The sequence below is a fragment of the Tachysurus fulvidraco genome, chromosome 5 (genome assembly GCF_022655615.1).
Source record: "Tachysurus fulvidraco isolate hzauxx_2018 chromosome 5, HZAU_PFXX_2.0, whole genome shotgun sequence".
In the NCBI taxonomy this organism is placed as follows: domain Eukaryota; kingdom Metazoa; phylum Chordata; class Actinopteri; order Siluriformes; family Bagridae; genus Tachysurus; species Tachysurus fulvidraco.
Window position 1 is genome coordinate 2,360,259 of NC_062522.1, and position 17,791 is coordinate 2,378,049.

Here is a 17,791-nt window from a genome sequence, read left to right on the forward strand (position 1 = left end):
TCAGGACCTTCTCCTCGAAGTCCAGCTGGTTACACAGGTCCAAAAATACCTCAGTGTATTCCTCGATCTGAGAATCTTCCTGGCGTAAGCAAAATAAGATCTCTGCTGGGTCCATTATGGTTATTCGTTCTGTCACGGTTAGGCACGGTGAGACAAAGGAGAGTGAGGATCCAAATGCAGTTTAAAGTTTTAATAAACACAACACAAATGAACAGGCAAGCAACACAAGGCAGAACACGGAACAAAACAGGAAACGGGAACATGGACATGAACACACCACATAGCAACAACGACTAACAACAGGGAAGTGAACAAACAGAGTAAATATAGTAAACAGGAACCAATCACAAAGTGGAGACATTCAGAGACAAAGACAAAACACCTGGGGAAGTGATTGGGTGCAATTAGTGTCCATGGCCAGGGCGGCACCGGCAGAGCAGGAGGCCAGGGCGGAGCCGGCAGAGCAGGAGGCCAGGGCGGAGCCGGCAGAGCAGGAGGCCAGGGCGGAGCCGGCAGAGCAGGAGGCAAGCGCGGGGCCAGCAGAACAGGAGGCCAGGCCGGAGCTGGAAGAGCAAGAGGCCAGGGAGGGGCTGCAGGTGGAGACGGCGACCAGAGCAGAGCTGGGAGACAGGGTGGTGCCCCAGGCAGAGCCAGAGACCAGAGCAGGACTGGAGACCAGGGTGGTGCCGCAGGCCGAGCCAGAGACCATAACAGAGCTGGCAGCCAGGGTGGTGCTGGAGGTGGGGCCAGAGACCAGAGCAGGACCGGAGACCAGGGTGGTGCTGGAGGCGGAGCCAGAGACCAGAGTAGGCCCCGAGACCAGGGCGGTGCCGCAGGTGGAACCGGAGACCAGAGCAAGACGGGAGACCAGGGCAGGGCTGTCGATGCGCTCAGTGAGCTGGCCGTGATTGCAACCCATGCTGGTGCTGGGGATGCTCTCAGCCTGTAAACAGGGACAGGGGGTAGAGGGGCTGGCAAATCCAGCAAAACAAAATACAGGACAGATAAAACAGGGAAATTGGTTTGTTCAGGCCAGGTTCCGTCGACCCGGTTGGCCCATCTGGTTCTGACGACCAGGCTGGTTCCGGCGACCCGGTTGGTTCCGGCGACATGGTCGGTCCGGCTGGTTCCGGCGACACGGCTGGTTCTGGCAACCCAGTCGGTCCAGCTGGTTCCGGCGACCCGGAACATGTACATGAACACACCACATAGCAACAACGACTAACACCAGGGAAGTGAACAAACAGAGTAAATGTAGTAAACAGGAACCAATCACAAAGCGGAGACATTCAGAGACAAAGACAAAACACCTGGGGAAGTGATTGAGTGCAATTAGTGTCCATGGTAACAAACGAGTGGGCGGGGCCACTCGTTTGTTACCATGGACACAGACAGACTTATTACAAAGTTATATAAAATGAGATCAAATGTAAGTCGCCCTAGACAAGGGTGTCATAAATGTCAATGTCAATGTCAATGTAAAATTGTACAGGAATGAGTGACTAAGAACATGGATGGCACCAATTTGTCAACTTGCTATATTGCCATAGTTTATTTAAATATCCACTGCAAATACAAAAGCCTACGTCAACACAGACATCAGGGCACATTTGTAGCTCAGCTTCCAAGCTCCAACAAGTACTGTTCAGGAAGGGAGTTTGGAGTGATTCACATCTGTACATTCACATCTGTGTACCTGCTGCTGACAATCATTGTTGCAGATAAATATTAAAGTAAAGGTAAAGGTGAAGAATTCTGTGCATCTGTGGATATCTCATACTTTTTAACCCTGTTACATGCTGAAGCACTGTGGTGGCCTGTCAAACCCTGCTCCAGGCTTTGTTCCATGCCCACAGCAGACTCCCAAGACTTGTTCCAATCCTTGATCCCTGCCAAGGTTGATGCCTTGCTGTCAGACTTAGAAGCCTTGTTCCACTCTAAGGTCAATGTGGTGGCCTTCCAAACCCTCTTCCAAGGTGAGACTCTCATATTACAATATGAGAGCTTAAGTAAATTCAACCACAATATAAAGAGCACTTGCTGAAAGAGCAGTTAAAGACAATTCATGAAAAAATGTCACTCGAAATTATTATGTAATAATTATATAAAATAATATATTATTATATATTCATATTTTTTTTTTAAATTTTTTTAAAATTGCTCTTTACGCAAGAGCTTTGTCATTAAGGTGTATCTGTTATCTGGAAACACCACAGTGCATCCTCTGTCTACACCAAGAACCTTACAATAGCAATAAAAATCACAAGAAAGCCTGTCTTCCGGAAAAAAAAATTACACAATGATTTTTATTTTTCATTAAAAAAAATCTACATAAGAAAAGAAAAGAATAATTTTCTCTTCAACATATTAAAATTTAAACATTCAGAAGGTCACCTTGTCCTCTCTGGGAATTCTTTCACCTCTACTCTTCCTTAAATAATCTCTAATATAACAATTCTATTAATCTGTCACCATTCTGTCATTCAAATTCTTCCACTTACAGTAATTTGGCATTCCAGTCCACATACATGATGAGCAGGAAATCAGTGCTTTTGTCAGGAACTATGACAGGAACACATCCACACCTTATTTTAAACTCAGTAACAAGTATGTCACTGTAGTGTTTTTTGTTTGTTTGGTTGGTTTTATTTGTTAAAGAAAATATAAGAAGTAAACCTTCTTAGAATAAAAATGGTAATAGATTTACAGTGCCAGAGGAAATGTAAGGCACAGTGGCACAAATTAAACTTTTCATTACTTTAAGACATTTTATGAACCCTGACATTCCAAAAGCCTAATTCAAAATCATTACAGTGCATCTGAGGCTATACCAAGAAGACTACCAAGACTAGACTGTGTAAGAACTAAGTGTACAACTAAAAAAACAATTGTACCAGGAAACTTTCCTAAGCATGGTTCAAGTCCAGGCTTTACCAGTTGTGTCCTGTATAATCTAAATAGTTTTGGATAAAACTGTCCACCAAATGACAAATTGATTTACGAGTTTCTGAGTTTAAAACTACCACTTTATCCTATGGTCATGATTTGTAAAATATGGAAAAGTAGGACAGAATACTTTGTCAGAATGGTTAAGGAGCCCAATCTTCATTCTGTCATTCCATTTCTCTGATGGTTGGAATACCATTGCTAAAAGGTAAGCTTATCGAACAGAACATTAGCTGGTCCCCAAGCTGCCCAAAGCATGGTATCAAACTGACCCTATTCAGACCCTAGGATCATGTACTGATCTGATTCTGTGAGTCACTCTGTATTCTCCGATTTATCAAATTCAATTTAATTGACTGGATGTTTAGAAGGTTATGTAATTGGGGCATTCCAGCAATATAACAGGTTAAACTAGTGACACTATTGCAGTGATACTGGGTAGATATAAGGGAGCAGGAGAGAGGACAAGAACACCTGCTCACTTGAACAAACAGAGACAGAGAGCTGAACGCAAAGATGCTGAGACTTAAGTGTGTGTTTGTTGCCCTGGTCTTGTGTTTAAAAGGTAAGTTGATTGCAATGATAACTCTTAGCTCATATACTTCATGGTGAATATTCTGTAACAACAGGGTCAACATCACATTTCGTGACACATATTCCTTTTTTACTTTCAGGTTCCCATTCTCAGCTCAGTGGTAGGTACTTCTATTTATCTCCTTTAATGTTTTCTGAAGGCATTTATTTTCCTTTCTTTTATTCAGTCAGATCCTGATGACATTCGCTGACACTGGGACTGTAAATTATATTTTTATTTCAGAATGTGGAACTGCACCTTTTAACACCCGTATTGTGGGTGGACAGAGTAGCTCAGCTGGGGCATGGCCTTGGCAAGTCAGTATACAGAGCCCTGTGTATAACGGCCATTTCTGTGGAGGATCACTAATCAACAAAGACTGGGTTCTGACAGCAGCCCACTGTTTCTCCAGGTACAATTTTACAGATAACACTGCACTAATATTTCTCAGACAATAAACTGAACAAACGACTAAACACTTATTTATTTCTTTATCCTTTCAGTGCTAGCATGTCTAGCCTGACTGTGTATTTGGGGAAACAGACTTTAAAAGGCTCTAATCCCAATCAAATTGCAAGAAGTGTTAAAAAGGTGATCATTCACCCCAGCTACAACAGTGCAACTCAGGACAACGACATTGCCCTTCTGCTTCTGAACTCCTCCGTCACCTTCACAAACTACATCAGACCAGTGTGCCTTGCAGGTCAAGGCAGCAGTTTTCCAACTGGCACCAAGGGCTGGATTACAGGCTGGGGAAGCATTGCATCTGGAGGTAATATACATAGACATGCAAAGGTCCCTGGCCACAAGGAAATATTCTCATATAGTACAACAAAGCCATAGAGGTGTTTTATTTAAATGGACAAATAAGTGTCTCAGTAGTAGAGGTGCTGGGTTTGGGTGCTGATCAATTCCCCAAAAGACAGGAAACTGTGTAATTGTGTAAGTATACTAAAATGCTTAGGGAGGCTAAAACTACTCTAGCTTCTGATATCTAATGACTCTATCTAGAATTTATAGTTGATGTTCTTGAACCTGAAGCCAATTCTCAAGAAAGCAGAACAAATCAGAGCACTGTTTCTTCTTGCAGCCAAACTGGGATATAATTTGTTACCTTTTGTAAGATATGTTGTGTATGTTTTTGTGTGTAGTGCAACTGCCATCACCTGGTGTGCTGCAGGAGGCAGTCGTGCCCACTGTCAATAGCTTTATTTGTGATTATCTACTGGGATACGGATCTATCACCACAAACATGATCTGTGCTGGTTATCTCCAAGGAGGCACAGACACCTGTCAGGTACGCACAAAGTCACAGATACAACATGAACAAATATCTGAAAAATAAAATGTAGATCAACCTTATATTGTCTATATCATAGAATTTGTTGTGGTCCCAGCAAAAGTTCTCTTTTTTTTTGAAGGGGGATTCTGGAGGTCCAATGGTGGCTAAGAAGGGTGCAGTCTGGATTCAGACTGGTATCACTAGCTGGGGTGAAGGCTGTGCTCGAGCCTTCTCACCTGGTGTCTATACTCTGGTGTCTCAGTTCCAGACCTGGATATCCAGTGTCATCAATCAAAATCTGCCTGGCTTTATCAAGTAAGATATTATTTGGTCATGAACATTAAATAAGGGTATGATTCATTTATTGAAAGCAAATGACTTACTAGCACTTGTTTATAATATGTTCTTGTGTCTCGACAGATATTAACACAATGGAACAACCGGTGTATGTACTGATGCTTCAGGCAGATAGGAAGCATGTTAATTTATTATGTTATATACAATGTATAAGTATTAATTATAGATTTCTATATTTATTTATTGTTTTTTACAGAATTAAATATAATAATTTGTCAAGACATGACATTGTAATATAAGATTGGTTTTAATAATAATATATGTTGAGATGGTACTACTGTACATGTACAGGGTATTAAATTTTTTTAATGTATGTTATGATGTTTAATGTTTCATTTACTGTTCATACAATTAAAGAGAATTTACCATTGTAAACCTTTTGGTTGGTGAAACATCATTTCACATGGCTTAAATATTAAAAACATTCTACAAAATACATTCTATCAGTTTAAGTTTAACATATATCATTTTCACATTTTCAGTCTAAAGCTCTCTCAGATCATTACATCATCTGATTTATAATATGTCTTATTCATAATATGAACACATTATGCCAAATAAAATGTACAAGGCAACAAAATGCAGTTTATGTATAACCAGAGTGCAATAGCAGCAAGTGCAGGATATACAGTGTTTACATGAGTTAAATGAGTTAAATAAAGTGGTAATATAGCAGTAATTTACAGATGTGTGTGTACTATGAACATAAAATACAGACGGCTATTACTATTAACTGAAATTTACAGAAGGATATGTGCTATAAACAAAATATATGGCTATTACTATAAACAGAACTATACAGAAGCATATGTACTATGAACATAATATATTGCTGTTACTATAAACAGAAATCAGGCTTGTATATACAATGGTAAGTTAGGCAATGGTGAGCAGCAATGCAAAAAACAGAGCAAGTGTGCAAATGAGCATAGTTTTTGTGTAACAGTCCATTAGTGATAATGGATTAGCCAATACTCTAGGCAATATTGGTGTATGATCGCCAAACATTACTAGAACTCAGACTCCTCACAAAAGATTTTTTAAAGTTTGATTATGGTGGACACAAGACATTGCCACCGCTTTTATAGGGGATCCCAGTTTATCTCTGCCAACTCCCGGCTTCATACTCCTGGGGTAAACGCTATTGTTGCCGAGGTAAACGCAGCGGTTGGATGGTGAAGGTGACGGCCTTCTTGGCACACTTTTCCATGGCCTCCTGGAGTGAATATAGAGCGGTGCCCCGTTTCAGTATCTCTTGGGGACTGTTGGACCCTGTCAATTCCTGGTTGGTACCTGTTGTCGGCTCGGATGAGGCACTCCAGCCCCGCGCCCCGTGCTCTCCTTGACCACGTTTGGGTGAGGTAAATCTGCGAGACTTCCGGCTTCTGTGTCAAGTTCCATGGACATTCAGCACCGCAGACCCACCGGCTCCTGTTAGGATTGGCCTGGTAAATGCTAGATCACTAGCAAACAAAACTTTTGTCCTAAAGGATTTTTTCATGTTCTGGGGATTGGATTTTCTCTGTGTGACTGAGACTCATTTCTGAACGCTTACCGCATGATTGCTGCTATTTTAATTCACCGCGAATGTCGGGATGAGGTGGAGGAATAGCAACTGTTTATAAGAATGTCTGTAAAAGCTAACTGCTTTATCTATCCTCCCCGTTTAACAGTTTTGAACTTAGTTTATTTGAGCTGGGTCGTTCTCACACGGTGTTATGTGCAGTTGTCTATCGGTCTTGTCCTGAAAACCAGATGGCTAAGGACTTTTTATACATCATTGACTCTTTTAATCTTGTGCAGCATGTGTGTGGTCCATCACAGGAGTGCGTAGTGCGTACACACACTTGATCTTGTACTAGCTTATGGTTTGCCTGTTCTTAACCTAGAGATCTGTGACGCAGTATTTTCTAATCATATGCTGGTACTGTTTGAGATTGCTCTTGCCTGTAATACAGGTGAATCTCGTGCTGATCCCTGGCCCTGTCGCATCATTAACCCTTCCACTGCTGTTCAGTTCTCATCCATTTTTATTCAGAACTGTGCTATACCAGAGGCTATATGTGATGATTCAGAGGAGAAACTGTCAAACTGTCATAGACACGGTGGCTCCATCGAAAATTAGGCAGCGTAAAACTAAATCTGAGCAATGGCTGAATGACACGTCATCTAAGCCATGGCTGAATGACACGTCATCTAAGCCATGGCTGAATGACACGTCATCTAAGCCATGGCTGAATGACATGTCGCAGAGTGTTGCGCAAGTGGAAAAAAGACAGACTGCAAGTATCACTTCAAAAGCGAAGGGACTGCTGGCGTCATTATCAGACAATTTTGAACGATGCAAAAAGAAATATTTATCTGAAATTATTCTGTCAAACTGTAACAAGCCTTATGTTTTGTTTAAGACTATAGATTCGGTTCTTAATGCTCCAAAACTGTCTGTATTGATGCCATTGCTTCTGTTTGTGAAAACGTTCTGCACTTTTTTATTGATAAGGTCACTTCCACTAGAGCTCTTATTTCACCTTCTGCTTATGATCCCTCAATCCCTGTCTTCTGTTCTGCTGTTTTTGACTGGTTTGAACCTGTGACATTGTCAGTGTTACAGGAGACTGTTGATCATTTGAAGCCCTCAGGTTCTCCACATGATGTTGTTCCTCCTCGGCTTTTTAAAGAGGTCTTTCCTACTGTAGGGCCATCTGTTCTTGCAGTTGTTAATAGCAGTCTGTCTTTAGGTGTGGTGAATCAACTCGAGTGGGCCAACGAGGGGCAACTTGGAGAAGGTTGACCCAGTCGTGGCACACTCTGCCTAGGACTTGCGGGAGCAGAGTTACCGGGGGAAAGGAGTACAGATGGAGCATCGGCCACATCCATACCAAGGCATCCAGGCCCAACGGGGCCGGATGAGAGAGGGAAAGCCACGGCGGACAGTGGGTCAACTCCTTGGAGGTGCAGATCCACTAACGCCTGGCCGAAAATCTGCCAAATTCGCTCACGTGGGGGTGGAGACATCACTCCCCAGCCCTCAGCACCTACCTCGACAGGAAGTCTGCCTCCCACTTTACATGACCTGGAATGAACATTGCTCTCAGCAAAAGGAACCTGGTCTCTGCCCAGAGCAGAATCTGCTGTGCCAACCTGAAAAGGGGGTGCAAATGCAGACCACCCTGATGATTTATATAGAGAACCACCGCACTGCTGTCTGTCCATACGAAGACATGGCAACCCCTGAGGTGTGGATGAAAGTGTTTCAATGCTAGAAACACAGCCCTCATCTCCAGGCAGTTTATGTGCCATGAGAGATAGGGGCCCTCCCATAGAGCCTGGGCAGGACAGCCATCCAAGGCCGCTCCCCAGCCCGAAAGTGAGGCGTCCGTTGAAAGAGTCCTGCAACGGTGACACACCCCTAGAGTGGGACCCAAGGCCAGGAACTGGAGTTTTTTCCACATAAGAATGGTATGAAGCCCAGGTAATTCAGTACACAGATGCCCTGGAGACACAATAGTGCCAGGGCAGCATCCATGCACTTTGTAAACGTGCGTGGTGAAAGAGCTAAGCCAAAAGGAAGAACACAATACTGGTACACTTCGCTCCCAAAAGTGAACCTGAGGAAGTGTGCTCTAGCAGAATGCCTATGTGAAAATAAGGTTGGTCATCACAAACATGTCTTTGGACCGGATCTGGGACACAATAACCTTGAGCGTGAGCATTTTGAACCTGTAAGTCTTCAGAGTATAGATCTGAGCCCGCAGAAAATCGGCCAAAAATCGGACACAGCCCCCTGTCCTTCTTGGGAACGAAATATCGGAGTCCTCTACCAGAGTCCTGCTCTGGTAGAGGAACATGCTCTATGGCCCCTTTCCTCAGGAGCAAGAGAAGTTACTCTTGGAGGAACACCACCTGGTGCCTGCCAACGATCGTGGGCAAGACGCCCTGAAAACACGAATTGCGGCATGAGAACTGGATCCTGTAGCCTTTTCTACAGTTGATCTACAGGATCCAATGAGACACACCTAGCAGAAGTTTCCACGCTGCCTGGTTGTCTGATAGTGGTGTCAACCTCACGCAGACCTCTCGGGTGCCCTGAAACAGCACACTGGCAGGTGCTAACCCAGGGAGATCCATGCAAGGAAGAGGAGCAGGCACAGACCCTACTGCTCCCCAAAATGGTGGAGGCGGTGGGGCAGGCAGTAGGGGGAGACTTCCTAAATAGAATGCTCTTAGGAACCCCAGCCCTCGGGCATCAGGACTCCATTGTAGCCCACCTGGCCAAGATGACGGACCTAAGGTCCCCTCTTATTTGATGGGTCTGGGCCCGGGTATGCCGGCCGGCCTGCCTAGTCTTAGACGGGGGAGCAAGGGCAGCTAGGAGGGGTTGGGTGCAGCTGGACAATGGCCCAGGCTGCTGGCTGCGGCAAGGGAGAAAGTCTCTGAATGCTGCCGACTGGCATTTTACCTCCTGGTGCTTGTCGATGACAGTACTCACTGCATCGCCAAACAAACCCTGAGGTGAAACTTGGGCATCCAGGAGAAAGGACTTATCCTTATCTTTAAAATCAGTTAAAGTGAGCCACAGGTTCCTCTCCGTGGCAACCAGCGCAGCTAGTGAATTGCCAATAGAGCGGGCCATCTGCTTTGTGGCACGCAAAGTCAGTGGCTCAGCAGAGCTCAGATACCACCTGAGGTCCCAACCCCTTGCCACCGTCAAGCCTTGGTGTGCAGGGCTGCACTTGCTTGGCCTTCTGCAGCATAGGCCTTACACACAAAGGCTGAGGTAGTTCTACAAGGCTTGGGTGGAAGGGCAGGCTTCCTCATTTACAGCATTTGGCAGACGCCCTTACCCAGAGCGACATAGGCCAGCATCAGTGTTCCTCCATGCGGTCAATGTAGACGAGAGATATCCCTCAAGCATCTCTTCGATCCAAGGCATTGCCCCATACCCATGGCTTTCAAGCCTTATAAGGGCCGAATAGTAACATATGGAGGCATGGAGGTCTGTGAAAAATGGCAGCCACCTGCGTGAAGGTGGCCTGCGGCCTGAAGTCAGAAAGTGGTCGTCTACCTTAGAATGGACGACACTAACCTCCTCTTCAGGCCAATCTAATTTTAACCTAGACACAGCGCATATGACCGAACGCTCCTCGAACGCCACTGATTGTGTCGGCTGTTCCTGTGCTCCTCAGAGCCCGATGTGGAAAGCAGCACGCTAACTCAACCTGCGAACCCCATGATCGAAGCCGCCGCGCTGTCTCGGCGGACGTGGGACCTGAACCACGAAGCCTCGAAAGGGAAGTCTGGATGGTCTTTCTATTACATCATGTGCAGCAATAAAAGACCTTGGTGTGATTATTGATACTGGTCTCTCATTTGAACTTACATAAATTTACATTTACATTTACAGCATTTGGCAGACGCCCTTATCCAGAGCAACGTATGTAAGTGCTTAAATCTCTATCATTGGATACATTAATGCTGGTTCACTAGGTTACATACTTAATATACTATGAGTTTAAAACATTGTTCAAAGTTACAATGAAAAAGTTTCACATTTTTCTTTTGTCATGTTTTTTATAAATGCAAAAAATAGGTAAAAAGTGCTTGTTTCCTGAATAAGTAGGTCTTCAACCGCCATTTGAAAATAGCCAGTGAATCAGCTGTCCGGGCCCCTAGGGGAAGTTCATTCTACCACTCTGTGCCAGAACAGAAAATAGTCTTGGGGTATACTTGCCTCTTACCCTGAGAGATGGTGGAACCAGTTGAGCAGTGCTGGTAGATCGAAGTGTAGTGTGATGAGTGATGAGGTCTTTGAGGTAAGAGGGAGCTGGTCTGTTTTTGGCTTTTTAGGCAAGCGTCAGCATTTTGAATCTGATGCGTACAGCAAAAATGGCAGAATTCTTCTTAAAAAAATAGTAGCACAAGGGTAGCCTTCTTTCATTTCAGAAATATTGCTAAGAAATATGATGTCACTACATGCTACATGACCTCTAGGTTGGATTATTGTAATTTTCTCCTGTCTGAATTTCCAGTTAGCCAAGAATTCGGCTAGAGTCTTAACACAAACTAGAAGACATGAGCACATTACTCTTATCTTATCCACACTGCAATGGCTCCCAGTCAAATTTCACATTTTACACAACCACTCTTGGTTAGTATGGGGTTCTCTATGAGGTCAATAAAGAGGTAGAAATATTAGAAAATTCTGGTTGTAATGCTGGGAACATTCAATGGGATGTGATCAGCTGGTATCAACAGGAGAGTGGGTTAAAATATACTTCATAAATCTCCATTCTATTTAGGCTTAGTTGTATTTATGATAATTGTGCATAATCACCTTATTTGGTATATAATTTACCTGGCCTGGATATCATTACTCTAATTACCTTCCATTAAATAACTACTTGCAGTTATACAGTTATTACCTGCATGAACCTTTGTTACCTGAGTCATAACTGGATATGTGACCTAGCAGATTTCTGACACAGTGACACATTTACACTGTATGTACTGTATTTTTTCATACATTTCATTTCTATTATTTATTTTTATTATTTTTATATGGGACACCTGCAAAGTAAGTATTTCATTGTATGGTCTAAACCATTGTATTTTCAGTGTGAACATGACAATAAACCTCTTGAATCTTAAATTTCTATAATTTGTAAACTGACTTACTGCTAGGTGTAACCATAATATTATTATAAAGAAAGAGTTATTAGGCAGCAGTGTCTTGAGGTTTTCTTTCAATACTCTGCTGTTTCAATACTCTGCTGCTGAACTTTTGAGTTTCTGTCCGTGTTCGTATGATTCAACACCGCCTGCACTGCTTGCTCATCCGGACATCTAATATCTGCCAAGACGGAAATAAATTCCTCGTGGCTCTCGGCGGAACTTCTGGTATAATAAATCCAGTGATATAAAGTCGCTGTGGTCAGCTCTTCAACGCCCACCAAGGGACGCTGGTCTCCACGCCGGTCAGCGTGTGCTGGTGAACCTGGCTAACTCGTCTAACTTGGCTACCAGACCAAGCAACAACAACACTGTCAGTTTCGGTCTTCTTAACATCCGCTCACTCACGAGTAAGGGGCATCTTGTGCAGGATCTTCTTGCAAATCGCAAGATTTTCTCTTTTTAACCGAAACATCCTGGTTCCGGCTGGTTCCGGTGACCCGGTTGGTTCTGACAACCCATCTGGCTCCGGCGATCCGGTCGGTCCGGCTGGTTCCGGCAACCCGGCTGGTTCGGTTGGTTCCGACGACCCGGTCGGTTCGGCTGGTGAGACCGATGGCTTAGGGATGCCGGCCGTCTGAGCTGACCTCATCGGGGGTATTTGCCAGTTGGTTCGCACGTGTCTCAGCTGAGCTTGCCCCTATGGTAGCCACGTAAACCGACTCGGCCACAGGTGGGCACGGGACTGGGTTGGATGGAGTCATTGTAGAGCATTCGGGCGTCTGTGGCTGGCTTGGCTCCGTAGCCCACGGATCCCGATGCCTACTGCCCCCTCACCCAAAAAAATACTTACAGCCGGCGTCCGTCTCTCCCCTGCTCATGGTTGCAGAGGACCCGCCCAGGAGCAACGCTAAATTGATAAAGTCTGACACAGACCCCATCTCTCAGCCAGCAGGCATTAAATAGTGAAGGTTGTCCTCCAATCCATACCTGAAGACATCTTTCAGGACCTTCTCCTCAAAGTCCACCTGGTTACACAGGTCCAAAAATACCTCAGTGTATTCCTCGATCGGAGAATCTTCCTGGTGTAAGCAAAATAAGATCCATTATGGATCCATTATGGTTAGTCGTTCTGTCACGGTTAGGCACAGTGAGACAAAGGCGAGTGAGGATCCAAATGCAGTTTAAAGTTTTAATAAACAAAACACAAATGAACAGGCAGGCAACACAAGGCAGAACACGGAACAAAACAGGAAACGGGAACATGTACATGAACACACCACATAGCAACAACGACTAACAACAGGGAAGTGAACAAACAGAGTAAATGTAGTAAACAGGAACCAATCACAAAGCGGAGACATTCAGAGGCAAAGACAAAACACCTGGGGAAATGATTGAGTGCAATTAGTGTCCATGGTAACAAATGAGTGGGCGGGGCCACTCATTTGTTACCAAGGACACAGACAGACTTATTACAAAGTTATATAAAATGAGATCAAATGTAAGTCACCCTAGACAAGGGTGTCATAAATCTCGATATAAAAATGTACAGGAATGAGTGACTAAGAACATGGATGGCACCAATTTGTCAATTTCCTATATTGCCATAGTTTATTTAAATATCCACTGCAAATGCAAAAGCCTAGGTCAACACAGACATCAGGGCACATTTGTAACTCAGCTTCCAAGCTCCAACAAGTAAAGTTCAGGCAGGGAGTTTGGAGTGATTCACATCTGTACATTCACATCTGTGTACCTGCTGCTGACAATCATTGTTGCAGATAAATATTAAAGTAAAGGTGAAGAATTCTGTGCATCTGTGGATATCTCATAATTTTTAAACCCTGTTACATGCTGAAGCACTGTGGTGGCCTGTCAAACCCTGCTCCAGGCTTTGTTCCATGCCCACAACAGACTCCCAAGACTTGTTCCAATCCTTGAACCCTGCCAAGGTTGCTGCCTTGCTGTCACACTTAGAAGCCTTGTTCCACTCTAAGGTCAATGTGGTGGCCTTCCAAACCCTCTTCCAAGCTGAGACTCTCATATTACAATATGAGAGCTTAAGTAAATTCAACCACAATATAAAGAGCACTTGCTGAAAGAGCAGTTAAAGACAATTCATGAAAAAAAATCATTCCAAATTATTGTGTTATAATTATATAAAATAATATATTATTATATATTCATAATTTTTTTACATTTTTTAAAAATTGCTTTTTACGCAAGAGCTTTGTCATTAAGGTGTATCTGTTATCTGGAAACACCACAGTGCATCCTCTGTCTACACCAAGAACCTTACAATAGCAATAAAAATCACAAGAAAGCCTATCTTCCTGGAAAAAAAAATTACACAATGATTTTTATTTTTCATTTAAAAAAAATCTACATAAGAAAAGAAAAGAATAATTTTCTCTTAAACTTATTAAAATCTAAACATTCAGCAGGTCACCTTGTCCTCTCTGGGAATTCTTTCACCTCTACTCTTCCTTAAATAATCTCTAATATAACAATTCTATTAATCTGTCACCATTCTGTCATTCAAATTCTTCCACTTACAGTAATTTAGCATTTCAGTCTACATACATGATGAGCAGGAAATCAGTGCTTTTGTCAGGAACTATAACAGGAACACATCCACACCTTATTTTAAACTCAGTAACAAGTATGTCACTGTAGTGTTCTTTGTTTGTTTGTTTGTTTGGTTTTATTTGTTAAAGAAAATATAAGAAATAAACCTTCTTAGAATAAAACGGTAATAGATTTACAGTGCCAGAGAAAATGTAAGGCACAGTGGCACAAATTGAACTTTTCATTACTTTAGGACATTTTATGAACCCTGACATTCCAAAAGCCTAATTCAAAATCATTACAGTGGATCTGTGGCTATACCAAGAACAACTGTGTAAGATTTGTACCAGGAAATTGCGGAACTTTCCTAAGCATGGTCCAAATCCCGGCTTTACCAGTTGTGTCCTGTATAATCTAAATAGTTTTGGATAAAACTGTCAACCAAATGACAAATTGATTTATGAGTTTATGAATTTAAAACTACCACTTTATCCTATGGTCATGATTTCTAAAATATGGAAAAAGTAGGACAGAATACTTTGTCAGAATGGATAAGGAGCCTAATCTTCATTCTGTCATTCAATTTCTCTGATGGTTGGAATAGCATTACTAAAAGGTAAGCTTATAGAACAGAACATCAGCTGGTCCCCAGGTTGCCCAGAGAATGGTATCAAACTGACCCTATTCATACCCTAGGATCATGTACTGATCTTATTCTGTGTGTCACTCTGTATTCTCCGATTTATCAAATTCAATTTAATTGACTGGATGTTTAGAAGGTTATGTAATTGGGGCATTCCAACAAAACAGGTTAAACTAGTGACACTATTGCAATGATACTGGGTAGATATAAGGGAGCGGGAGAGAGGACAAGAACACCTGCTCACTTGAACAAACAGAGACAGAGAGCTGAATGCAAAGATGCTGAGACTTGAGTGTGTGTTTGTCGCCCTGGTCTTGTGTTTAAAAGGTAAGTTATTTGCAATGATAACTCTTAGCTCATATACTTCATGTTGAATATTCTGTAACAACAGGGTCAACATCACATTTCGTGACACATATTCCTTTTTTACTTTCAGGTTCCCATTCTCAGCTCAGTGGTAGGTACTTCTATTTATCTCCTTTAATGTTTTCTGAAGGCATTTATTTTCCTTTCTTTTATTCAGTCAGATCCTGATGACATTCATTGACACTGGGACTGTAACTGATATTTTTATTTCAGAATGTGGAACTGCACCTTTTAACACCCGTATTGTGGGTGGACAGAGTAGCTCAGCTGGGGCATGGCCGTGGCAAGTTAGTATACAAAGCCCTGTGTATAACGGCCATTTCTGTGGAGGATCACTGATCAACAAAGACTGGGTTCTGACAGCAGCCCACTGTTTCTCCAGGTACAATTTTACAGATAACACTGCACTAATATTTCTCAGACAATAAACTGAACAAACGACTAAACACTTTTATTTATTTCTTTATCCTTTCAGCACTAGCATGTCTAGCCTGACTGTGTATTTGGGGAAACAGACTTTAAAAGGCTCTAATCCCAATCAAATTGCAAGAAGTGTTAAAAAGGTGATAATTCACCCCAGCTACAACAGTGCAACTCAGGACAACGACATTGCCCTTCTGCTTCTGAACTCCTCCGTCACCTTCACAAACTACATCAGACCAGTGTGCCTTGCAGGTCAAGGCAGCAGTTTTCCAGCTGGCACCAAGGGCTGGATTACAGGCTGGGGAAGCATCGCATCTGGAGGTAATATACATAGACATGCAAAGGTCCCTGGCCACAAGGAAACATTCTCATATTGTACAACAAAGTCATAGAGGTGTTTTATTTAAATGGACAAATAAGTGTCTCAGTAGTAGAGGTGCTGGGTTTGGGTGCTGATCAATTCCCCAAAAGACAGGAAACTGTGTAATTGTGTAAGTATACTAAAATGCTTAGGGAGGCTAAAACTACTCTAGCTTCTGATATCTAATGACTCTATCTAGAATTTATAGTTGTGAATAGCTGCTGTTCTTGAACCTGAAGCCAATTCTCAAGAAAGCAGAACAAATCAGAGCATTGTTTCTTCTTACAGCCAAACTGGGATATAATTTGTTACCTTTTGTAAGATATGTTGTGTATGTTTTTGTGTGTAGTGCAACTGCCATCTCCTGGTGCGCTGCAGGAGGCAGTGGTGCCCACTGTCAATAGCTTTATTTGTGATTATCTACTGGGATACGGATCTATTACCACAAACATGATCTGTGCTGGTTATCTCCAAGGAGGCACAGACACCTGTCAGGTACGCACAAAGTCACAGATACAACATGAACAAATATCTGAAAAATAAAATGTAGATCAACCTTATATTGTCTATATCATAGAATTTGTTGTGGTCCCAGCAAAAGTTCTCTTTTTTTTGAAGGGGGATTCTGGAGGTCCAATGGTGGCTAAGAAGGGTGCAGTCTGGATTCAGACTGGTATCACTAGCTGGGGTGAAGGCTGTGCTCGAGCCTTCTCACCTGGTGTCTATACTCTGGTGTCTCAGTTCCAGACCTGGATATCCAGTGTCATCAATCAAAATCTGCCTGGCTTTATCAAGTAAGATATTATTTGGTCATGAATATTAAATAAGGGTATGATTCATTTATTGAAAGCAAATGACTTACTAGCACTTGTTTATAATATGTTCTTGTGTCTCGACAGATACTAACACAATGGAACAACCGGTGTATGTACTGATGCTTCAGGCAGATAGGAAGCATGTTAATTTATTATGTTATATACAATGTATAATTATTAATTATAGATTTCTATATTTATTTATTTTTTTTTACAGAATTGAATCTAATTAATTGTCGAGACATGACATTGTAATATAAGATTGGTTTTAATAATATATGTTGTGATGGTACTACTGTACATGTACAGGGTATTACATATTTTTTAATGTATGTTATGATGTTTAATGTTTAATGTTTCATTTACTGTTCATACAATTAAAGAGAATTTACCAGTGTAAACATTTTGGTTGGTGAAACATCATTTCACATGGCTTAAATATTAAAAACATTCTATCAGCTTAAGTTTAACATATATCATTTTCACATTTTCAATCTCAAGCTATCTCAGATCATTACATCATCTGATTTATAATATGTTTTATTCATAATATGAACACATTGTCAATCTACCAAATAAAATGTACAAGGCAACAAAATGCAGTTTATGTATAACCAGAGTGCAATAGCAGCAAGTGCAGGATATACAGTGTTTACATGAGTTAAATGAGTTAAATAAAGTGGTAATATAGCAGTAATTTACAGATGCGTGTGTACTATGAGCATAAAATACAGATGGCTATTACTATTAACTGAAATTTACAGAAGGATATGTGCTGTAACAA

The 17,791-nt window shown here is 42.2% G+C and overlaps 1 protein-coding gene across 1 annotated transcript; it reads left to right on the plus strand.

The window, feature by feature from the left end:
* The first annotated feature begins 3,371 nt into the window (after positions 1-3,371).
* LOC125141206 lies at positions 3,372-17,401 on the plus strand. Its single transcript, XM_047813560.1, has 21 exons — positions 3,372-3,511; positions 3,621-3,641; positions 3,764-3,932; positions 4,024-4,292; positions 4,672-4,817; positions 4,942-5,117; positions 6,248-6,314; positions 7,976-8,395; positions 8,894-9,065; positions 9,255-9,450; positions 9,739-9,936; positions 10,053-10,147; positions 10,346-10,463; positions 12,114-12,245; positions 15,299-15,369; positions 15,479-15,499; positions 15,622-15,790; positions 15,884-16,152; positions 16,542-16,687; positions 16,811-16,986; positions 17,092-17,401. Exons 1-21 carry the CDS (start codon positions 3,463-3,465, stop codon positions 17,096-17,098), a joined length of 3,087 nt encoding a protein of 1,028 aa, XP_047669516.1. The 5' UTR covers positions 3,372-3,462; the 3' UTR covers positions 17,099-17,401.
* Positions 17,402-17,791: the final 390 nt, after the last annotated feature.

Bases quoted from the DNA above. Each gene is read 5' to 3' on its own strand.
- LOC125141206 (XM_047813560.1), top strand. From the start codon at position 3,463: ATGCTGAGACTTAAGTGTGTGTTTGTTGCCCTGGTCTTGTGTTTAAAA. The intron at 9,937-10,052 runs GTAGTTCTACAA...CGGTCAATGTAG, and splicing joins CCTTACACACAAAGGCTGAG to ACGAGAGATATCCCTCAAGC. The intron at 12,246-15,298 runs GCATCTTGTGCA...TTGAACAAACAG, and splicing joins CGCTCACTCACGAGTAAGGG to AGACAGAGAGCTGAATGCAA.